The sequence below is a fragment of the Triticum urartu genome, chromosome 7A (genome assembly GCF_056163025.1).
Source record: "Triticum urartu cultivar PI428250 chromosome 7A, HENAU_Tu73, whole genome shotgun sequence".
NCBI classification, from domain to species: domain Eukaryota; kingdom Viridiplantae; phylum Streptophyta; class Magnoliopsida; order Poales; family Poaceae; genus Triticum; species Triticum urartu.
This window is the reverse complement of record NC_141879.1, coordinates 263,088,128-263,098,286: the sequence shown is the minus strand read 5'-3', so window position 1 is coordinate 263,098,286 and position 10,159 is coordinate 263,088,128. Positions and strand designations below refer to the sequence as shown.

At 49.7% G+C, this 10,159-nt stretch overlaps 1 protein-coding gene and 1 long non-coding RNA gene across 3 annotated transcripts; one reads left to right on the top strand and one right to left on the bottom strand.

Moving 5' to 3' along the window:
• Window positions 1-2,580: 2,580 nt before the first annotated feature.
• On the top strand, window positions 2,581-5,272 carry LOC147959258 (transcription factor bHLH77-like). Of its 2 annotated transcripts, none has more exons than XM_087534868.1 (8): window positions 2,581-3,489; window positions 3,585-3,812; window positions 3,921-3,986; window positions 4,145-4,213; window positions 4,295-4,366; window positions 4,459-4,680; window positions 4,790-4,883; window positions 4,967-5,272. In XM_087534868.1, the coding sequence occupies exons 1-8, from the start codon at window positions 3,130-3,132 to the stop codon at window positions 5,002-5,004; spliced, it is 1,149 nt and encodes a 382-aa protein (XP_087390994.1). In that variant the 5' UTR covers window positions 2,581-3,129; the 3' UTR covers window positions 5,005-5,272. The 2 variants fall into 2 exon arrangements, with proteins under 2 accessions (XP_087390994.1, XP_087390993.1); XM_087534867.1 differs by having other exon boundaries at window positions 2,583-3,489; window positions 4,787-4,883.
• LOC147959259 (uncharacterized) lies at window positions 4,049-4,707 on the bottom strand. Its single transcript, XR_015610466.1, has 2 exons — window positions 4,439-4,707; window positions 4,049-4,351 (listed from the first exon to the last, which is right to left on the bottom strand). It is a non-coding gene; the product is annotated as an uncharacterized LOC147959259 (long non-coding RNA).
• Window positions 5,273-10,159: the final 4,887 nt, after the last annotated feature.

Below are 10,159 nucleotides of genomic sequence, written 5' to 3'. Positions count from 1 at the left end.
GTCATTATTGTATCGATGGTACACCATCCACACTATCGTCACCAAGTTTTGTGGCGCAGCTAATTTGCTGGAGACAAGGCAGGCATTGCACACAGCCGCGGAGGAGATCATAAGTTTTGCTTCTTCTTGCTCAACTTGTTGATCGAATCATTCATTCACTCAATGTTGCTCTACACATTGTGTAGCATGTACACGTTGTCGTGATCTATCACATGATAGAGGGACGATCATTTAGGTACATACATTGTTGGATGAAGGGGCAATATGGGTGGAGGACATGATTCGTTCATGAAAAACTTGTCGAACATCTAGTTACTCTCGTGAATTTGAACTATTTTTTACTAGACTTATTTGTATGCTATGTATGGATGATTCGTGCTATTTTCTATCCAAACTTTGACAAATTCCGCCAAGTTTGATGAATTTCGTTTGATTTTTTGAAACTCGGCTTGAAATGTATGCAGGTAGCATTGGATGGCCGGCTCCCACATCCATTTCCGTGGAGTGGCCCCCCTCTTCACAGACGGACGTGGGAGGAAATTTGCGAGTCGGCGTTGGAGATGCCGTTATATCTATAGACCATTATCCAATTGCTTTTATTGTCAACACTCTACTTCAAAACCGAAATCCATCATGCATCTTAAAGTATTAAGTAAAAATTAAGCATTGCATTAAGTAAGGTGAGATAACGTTAATAATATATTCTTTTTACCTTTTGTTCATCACCGATACATCTGGGAAAATTATCATTTTATCCTTCATGAAGTGAAACACTATAATGTTTTTTTCTATCATTGGGGATTACTTGCAAGGTTAAACTCAACCAACATATACCACTCCCTTTTGAAGATCATTCATAAAATATGGCCAGTGCAAGACTAATAGACTGTAAATCATCTACATATATAAATCATGCAACGAAGAACAAAAAACTAGAAATCCATATAATATGATCATAAAGTGAAAATTTATCACACACAAAAAATACATTAGACTAATCACAACGATGTGATGCAGATCATGTGATCTTTGTATTGAAGAAAATGAGAGGTGGGAGAGAGAGAGATGCCACATAACTAATGTTATGTAGCCATAGTCCAAAGAGTGCTACTCACACATGAATTTCCCCTTCGACATAGTAATGGCAAAGAACCTCAGATTGGATTGCTCCGAACGGGCAGAGGCGATGGCGTAAAAGTTCATTCTTAATTATGTTTAGCATCAAGATGTTTATATAGAGCCATGGGAATCGAGAGAAGGCAAAGAGGTGCCCTAGAGGCTAGAGAGCCCCCACAACCCAGGCCCAGGAAGTGTGGTGGGGCCCCGTTGAGTCCATGGGCCTCCCCTCTGGTACTTCTTCGCTTCTCGTGATCTTATGTAGATTTCCTTAGGAGTATATTCGGATTTTCTAATTATCATCCATATAAGAATTAATAGAGTCTCATCTAACTCATATACCATTTGATTAATCAAACAAAACAAAAAGGAAAAACCGCACAAATCTTCATGTAAAATCAAATGGTGTGAAATTTAGATGTGACTTAGTTAGAGCAACTCTAACGGATCCCCTATAATCGAGGTTTTTAGGGAATCCACTATAATCGATTAGAGAAGGACAAATTTTGTTTTCCTCCTCTAATCAACACCTAAACGATCCCTTATAACGTTTAAAGGAGGATAATTTATCCTCTGCTGCTTCTCACTCGTGAAGTAGTTTTGTTTGGCTTCACTCTCGCTCACCGCTCTGCCTTGCTCGGCCGCATCTACCCCGCTGCCTCCCTCCTTGCCTCCGTCGACCATCGCCGACACCCCACAGTCCCACCGACCTCCCGCCGCCAAATGCCGGTAATCTTTTTATCCTTCTTTCCATTGCCTCCGGCCATGGAGGCGCTCCTCCTCGTCATCCCTAGCCCGGCGGCGCTCATCCCGTAGTCAAAACCGGTGATGACACGATGGAGGAGGCACTCCCATCGGCTCTTCAGCCGCACGAAGGCGTCCACGGCCACCTGCCAGACAAGCTAGAGTTGCCCTCGAAGTTGGCCTCGACGGCGGCGGCTGCGACGGATTCAAGGTCCAGCCACCATAGAAAGCGTGGCATGAGGATGGACGGGATGGTGCCTCCAAGTGCCCCAGGCTGCTCCGCAGCTCTCACCAATCGGGCGGCTCGACGTCCACCAAGGGAACACGCGCAACGCGTGCGGCAGCAAGCAACAACACAACGAGGCAGGTCACGTGCGATATGTGTGATGCATTCGGCATCGGATGAGGACTTGTGACTCCAGCGTAGTCACCATCGTCACCGCTCACCGCGAAGGCATATAACAACTGTTTGACGAAATGTACACATGCAAATGTTAGTTTTACTGCGTTGAGTTTAGGGTATGGGTTAGAAAAAACACTTTCTAAAGGAGCAAATGTACTCCTCTAAAGAATACTCGGCGGTTTATACTCCTCTAAATCGAGATGAGACCAGCCATACCCTGTTTTAATTTTAATTTTCCTACCCTTCAAAAATATTTATTTCTGTCGTAAAAACACAAAATGTAATACTACTTGGCACTGGTTGTTCCTTGTAATTTACTCTGCATCACATGACGGGAGTGGACACAAAATTTGAAATTCCACATGTTTCCCACTAGAAATCCAGCGAAAATCCATGCGAAAAATCCTAAACGGAGCCGCGGCCGGCCAAGCCAAAGCCCGCCCTCCGTCGACCGAGAACGAGAAGGAGAGCGAGACCGCCGCCGGGCCAACCAGGAACAGAATTACTGCCACCGGTCATTACGGAGCCGGCGGACGGGGTGATGAGCTTAAAAAGGGCCCCGGCAGCGGAAAGGCATCCTCCTCCCCATCCCAAAATCGAAACAGGATTCCATTAAAGCCCTCTTCCACTTCCAGCTGCCGCGGGGCATCACCGCCACTTTGACCCTCCCAATCGCCCCTCCAGCATCCATTCCTCCTCCTCCTTCGCCCCCAAGCCTCCTCCTCCTCCTCCTCCTCCTCCACCTCTTCGCCATTCTCCTATAAGTGCCGCGTCCCCGGCTGCTCTCGATTCTCCGCGTAAAGGAACGACGCGCCTCGGCTAGCTTGGGCGGCGGTTCTTGGACGGCTCCGTTTCTTGCGGCGGCAATGGAGGGCAGGGCCGGCGGCGGCGGCAGCGGCGACTACATTACCAGCCTCCTCACCCCGTCGCCGATGCTCGACTTCGGCGTGCTGGACGGCGCCGTGGCGGCGGGCGGGGACTGCCTGGACAAGTTCTGCGGCGACCCGGGGTTCGCGGAGCGGGCGGCGCGGCTGTCCAGCTTCAACGGCCAGCACTTCGCGCCGGGCCTCTTCGGGATGCCGCCGCCGGGCGAGTTCGGCGGCTCGCGGGAGGCGTCCTCCGTGTCCGACCCTGCCTCGGCGATGAAGGACGTCAATGCCAAGAAGAGGAAGGCGCCCGCGGGCAAAGGCAAGGCCAAGGAGCCTTCCCTCAGCACCTCTTGCCAGGTGAGCAGAGCTTGGCTCTGTCTTTCTTCGCCAATTGGGGGACTCGCCCGCCATTGACGCTGACCAAGCCGCGTCAATTGTGTTGTGCCTTGCAGGTCGGGGAGCAGAAGGAGGCGGACGGCAAGAGGTGCAGGACGGGCGACGCCGAGAAGAAGGTGAAGCCCAAGGCGGAGCAGGCCGGGAGCGACAGCTCGGTGGAGGACGGCGAGCAGAGGAAGGGCGGCAAGGGGAAGAATGCCAAGCCGGCGGAGCCCCCCAAGGACTACGTCCATGTCCGGGCAAGGAGAGGCCAGGCCACTGACAGCCACAGCCTCGCAGAGCGGGTACAGTCCTGAACTCCTGATCATGCTGCTTCTCCTTCCTTCTAGTAGCTTGCTGTTGCTTCGGTTTGTCCAACTCCTCCGTAACGGAATTCCCTTGGACGCTCACAGGTGAGGAGAGAGCGGATCAGCCAGCGGATGAAATTCCTCCAGGACCTCGTTCCAGGATGCAACAAGGTAATTAGTCATTTATTAGTTCACAATGATAAATCAGAAAGAGAGAAAAAACAAGCACATGATAATCTTGATGAACATTTCTTTTGTAATATATAGAAGACAGTCTTTGTGTACAAGGTTATCAATTAAACTGGCCAAATTTTGTGTGTGACCTTTAGGTGATTGGCAAGGCACTGATGCTTGATGAGATCATAAACTACGTGCAGTCGCTTCAACGGCAAGTCGAGGTAAGAAGAGCGTGGGCCTGCTGAAACCATCCGATGCGCTCTGAATTCTGATCAACTCCTCCTCTGTTTCCGTTGCTTCAGTTCCTCTCCATGAAGCTCGCGACCGTGAACCCGCTCGACTTCAGCAACCTGCCCACGCTGCTGCACAAAGACGTGAGCTCAAAACCCACCCCTGCTCTTCATCATCACCATCGCGCCGTAACGAGTCGTTGGTTACTTACTCACCTTGTCCCTGTCGAATGCAGATGTACGGCCCATCGGCGAGCTCGGTGTTCTCGCTGGAGAGCTCCAGCTCGGCCTTCCCGTTCAGCGACCAAGGAGACGTCTTCCAGTCCTTCCTGCCCAGCAGCATGGAGAGCCAGTGCACCCTGAATCAGCTGGACCTGGCTCTGTCCCAGGCCACCAACGCAGCAGCGCAGTACGCCTTCCAAGATGGGACGGCCACGGCTAGCACGAACCTGCAGCAGGTGATCATTCTTGCCTTCAGAATTTCGTGGCTCTTCGCGTCGCTTGACGAAAGAATCGTTATAGACCTTATCCTGATACAGTTTAGTTTTGTGTTGCGTCTGTCAGCAGAGGAATTTCTGGGAGGACGATCTCCAGAGCGTTTTTCATGTGGACACCAACAGGCAGAGCCAGGATAACGGGGTCTCGGCAGAGAGCTTCCACGGTTAGTTAAAAGCCCGCGATTTGTCTTTCGAAATCGTCGCTACCGTCGATGATGGCATCGTCACTGAACGGACTTGAAAGCAGGTGATCTGCAGGCAGGCCAGATGAAAATGGAGTTCTAGCCGGCGCCGCTGAAGTAAAAAAAGGATTGACGGTCTGTACATAGGAAGAATCAAGAAGACGGAAGCGGTGGCGAGTGAAGCTATAGCTCTCAGCTCTGAAGCTAACAGTCTCTGTAATTAGGCTCTACTACTACCAAGGGACGAGTTTCTTGTGTCATATTCTGCCTCTAGGGCGGTGTGATGTGATTCCTCTAATATCGCTGGCACTGATTAGCATATCTCATCGATATTTTAAGTGATTATTAATATAGCGGAACGATCAGTTACAGTGTGTGTGTGTATGAGACACGGTGCAGATATCATACAGGCACCTCTCCTGCCGATCCTAATACTGCTGCCCTTCAAAGTTTTTATTATCTGTGGCGATGAAAACCCCCGTCAGTATACTGAATCTTCCTTGGAGCTTAGCTTCTCTCCGCCTTAAGCCGTCTGTTGCGTGCTCTGCTGGCCGGGGCCGGTGCTACCTTACGCTACGTATGCTCGCTGTCAGCCCGGCGGTTAGAGCGAAACGCACGCCGCGCCGCACCAAAGCTGGGTAGGTTACACGTCGCTTTTAGTCCCCTCTACGATCCGTCTCGTCTCGTCTCGTCTCCTCTCCTCGCTGGATCTCACGCTGCGTCGCGTGTTCTTCCTGCAGCCACCCGTCGCTCTTCAGCTCTGTATACTTCACCGAGCTTCAGGCCGTGCTCAGTTTCTTCAGAGAAACTACTACCGTAGCTGCATGCGGGCGTTACAGTTTGACAAGGGCGGGAAGGCTGGCATCTAACCGACGAGCTGTGCACCCGGTCGCCGTCGCCGTGGCGTCGACCCCAGCCCAGCCCGGAGAATGTACGCGCGACAGGCTGTTGCGACGAAACGCAAACAAAATGATAGCACCACCATGGTAATGGCAGCCGGACTGACAGCAAAAGGGAGGAAGGACGGACGGACAGGGCCCGTCGCTTTACACCAACCGGATACAAACCAACTGTATATATACGCACGTACGTACCGCCACCGGGGTTACTGCTACAGTAGTAGTACAGTACAGTGGTATACGGTGGGCGTCGTGGCTGCTAGGTCACCGCGTTTCACACGCCTCGTCGTCGAAAGCGCGCGCGTACTCATCCTCGATCCGAGGCGGAGGTGCCGCGGTCGCTGTCGCGGGGCTCGCCCGGCATCCCGAAGGTTAGACGTCGCTGTGGGAGGCGCCCAACTTTCTTATCGTCGTCGATCGAGCATGCAGCGAGCCAAAGCAGGGGCGATGAATGCCGTGCCTGCCCATTTCTTCCCCTCTCTTATGGCGCTGCTAGCCCGCTTCGGATGCGGCAGCCGGTTCATGGCGGTAAACCTCGTGCCGCGGATGTGGCCGGCAATGCGGAGAGTGCCGTGCTCTGTTTCTAGGTTGCGTCTTTGCTCCTTCTGGTGATCTAACAGCAGCACTGCTTTTAACCACTCGTAGATTAGTGCTAAAAACGCATTTACATTATATTATGAGACGGCGAGAGTATAAGATTTTTTTGAGAGATATTAATACAGACAACATATTCTAAAAAAATACAAACAACATATGATCCTTACATCCATGCAATTCATGCACGTCAATCATACGATACAAAACTGCCCGAATACCAAAAATCGAAATAAAGCAATGCAAATCATAATTCAATAAACCGGATATGAAAAAATGAAATCAATTTCCAAGCGTGACAAATGGCCTCGGATCACTAGCTGGACGCCTGCTCCGAGTGGAATGCGTCCTGCTCTGCCTGTATCCAGGCTGCCTGCTCCGCCTGCATCCGGGTTGCCTCCTTTGTCTGAATCCGGGCTGCAACCGCCCTCGCCGCCGCGTACTTTCTGCGGTTGTTGATCTTCATTTTCTTGTCTGTAAGCCACTTCTTCGCATGCTCATGATAGAGGGTGTAGTCCGCCAACATGATCCTTGCATCTTCCGCGTCCCGAGCGAGTCTCAAGCTCTATGTCGCCAAATGTCTTGGCCTTCTCGAGCTCACATTTGATCGTCGCTTGTTGCTTCTCCAACTCGATCTTCTCCCTCTCATTTTCGAGCTTCTTCTCCGCCCTCTTTCGGTCCCACTTCATCCTTTCCTTTGGCGCATCCAACATGAGCTTGTACCTCTCCTCCTTGTTCTCCCTCACCGAAAAAATGCCCGTCCATGTGGACGACATTTTGGTAGCCGCGGCATCACGGGCGGCACATGCCTTCTCCCACTTGTTTCCCATGACTTGGCGGTTGTCCTTTGGCACGGTGGCTTCCTCATTCATCACGAGGACATCGTCCACTTCATCATCCAACCCAATTGATTGGGTGGAGCTTGAGCCATCATTCCTCTTCTTGCAAGACTTGAGGTCGGTCATAAGTTGGTTTCACTTCAACTTGCCATTCAATATGACCCATCAATGGCTAAAAGCAAATGGCTTCTTCTCCACCTCGTGATACAAAGTGGCCGCCACCGCCGTTTAGCAAACAACATATGTATGAGCACGAGAATTCAAACACAAGAAGCATATACAATGGACGACTAGATGAGGCAATCGAGCCTACGTGAGTTGCGACTTCCATCCCACTTTGAGGGCGTTTGGTCACTTGTGAGTAGTAGCCGACGTACTTTTTCACTTTTCGTTGAATGATCCCCCAACGATGTTGGAGAGATGCCACATTGCGTGTGGTCACGATAGGATCCGGCTCCACATACTCCTTTTGCTCGTGATACTCCTTCCAAATCTTCTTCCAATAGGTGTTTCCCCCTTGCTCGGAGCCGCATATTGGATCCATCGTTGTGGCCAACCAAGCTTTGAACAACAAGATATCGTCAAATCTTAATAATGCCAGACTTCTTGCCTTCGGCTTCTTCTTCTTCTTACTCGGGTTGGGATCGGTTGTTGTCTCCACTTGGCCTCCAATTCATACTCCATTTCAGTCGGATCTTCATTGTCATTGTTCATGTTCGACAAGAACACCTCCTACATGATTAAGATTTGCAAGCATTCATCATGAGCAAAATGAACTAGTTGTTTATGTTAAAATATGATCGGACAAGAGCAAAGAAAACGCACCAACTCTTGTTCGGTCATTCCGTCGAACATGTTGAGGGCAGCTCGGGCACTGTCGGAGCCCATGCTCATCCGCACCCAAACGAGCTGCGGCGAGTCACACACGTCGACCGTCGGCATTTGCGTGGGCAGAAAGCTGTCCGGAATGGCCCTGCCAGCGGTCAGATCATCCGGTGTCCCAAGGGGGTCAGACAACATAATCCGCGTAGGCGCTCGAAGCGAAGGGGTGTGGGGATCCGGGCGCGGCGGAGGAGGCAGCTGCTCCACCACGTCTGAACCTCCCCACGAAGCCGTCGCCGCCTCCCTCTCTCGCTGCCGGCGTCGCCGCAACTTGTGGGCGATATTCTCCGCCTTGCAAGTCGCCGCCGACGGACGAGGCGAACTGCGTCTCCGTCGCGGCGGTGTGGGTCGGGCTGGACAACATCTCCGGCGGTGGATCGGGACCGGAGGTGAGGATAGGGAGCAAGGGTGGAGGCCAGCGAGGGTCCGGGCGGGGGAATGGTTGGAGGGCGGCGGCGGGAGGAGGAGGAAGGGTTTGGTGGATCTGGTGCAATTGGGGTGGGGTCGGGCTGTCAGGTCCGACATGGCGGGCGTGCACGCGCGCGTTCAGGCGCTCCATATTCGCCCCATATTTGGGCTGGATATGGAGGGTGCCGGTCAGTCCAGGCATTTAAGGATCATTTGAGGGGCCCGTTTGGGTCAAAAATCGTGACCAAGCAGTGACCGGGCGGTCCGCCCGGACGTATGATGTGGGGTTGAGAGTTTCGGCTGTAGATGCTCTTATATACAAGTATTGAATCTTTTCAACACACGTATATATTTATTTGATATAAAAGATGGATTTTATTAGCTTAAAATATAACATCAAGGGATACAGTAAATAAAGTACACACCCGATCTCTACTTTCCACATATAGAATTGACATAACCAACATCAATGCACGCGCGCACACATCACATAGACAACTAGCAACATCACACAAGACCAAAGCTATGCATTAGTGGAGTAAACTAATTTCTTTTTACCGATGATCAACAATCTACAAAAGCAATCAAACACATCAACCATCTTTTGAGACCACTAGAACAACAAGAAGGATTGGATTCGGCAAGTAGCAACACCTTCAATATGGAACGCCGCCCAAACGCCGCTGTTGCCGGATCCAACCACCAAAGACCAGGTCATCGGGTTTCACACTGAAAAACAAGCCCGAGCAAATCCAAACAATGACCTCAACAAAGTAACATCACAATAAAATTAAGACCATGCTTGCACAAGAAGACAACCGAGCTGCAATAAGTCACTATGTATTCGCACGCAGTTCTATCAAGATGAGCCACGCAACGTAGACTACCACGATACAATAATTACCAGGTAATACATTGTAGCAGCAGTCTATGTAGATACCAAGCTCCTGTGATTTGAAGCATTCTGGTGCTTTGGAGGTTGCGGGGTTGTTGAGGAGCCCGTCTGTATGGTTATGTGCTATTTAGTTTTATTTCTCCTTCTTTTATTTATTTTCTTTCTCATTTTAATTTATGAGCACCTATTAAATTTTATGAGCATTAAAAATATATATTTAAAACAAATCATATTTTCAGATTTATTAATATTAATTACATTCTCATATATTTTTTAAGTTCATGATCATTTTTAAAGTTTATTTAATGTGCAAGCATTTTTTGAAATCCATGAATATATTTTAAATTCATGAATGTTTTCTTAACTTTATGGTCTTTTAAGTTTGCAATTTATTTTTTATCCTTGACCATCTTTTGTTCGACCTATCTTTTTAACGAAAAATATAGCTGATTTCTTTTCTAAGCTAGCGACGGGTGAGCAAAAGAAAAAAGCTAAGCAAGCGAGAGCATTAGCAAGCCAAACTAAACGAGCAAGAGCTTCATGGGCAGGCTCATATGAGCGTTATATCATCAATTCCACGGTTGCAGCATGAAATAGGAGCTCTCAAGAGGCTAAAACGATCCCCTTCAACTGACACCAAGACCTATACGTGTAAAGACACCACAACCATGCATCAAACAATTTCATTCTCCTCTTAGAAGAGAACTAAAAACACCGTTATAGCATAATCAACTCATAAGT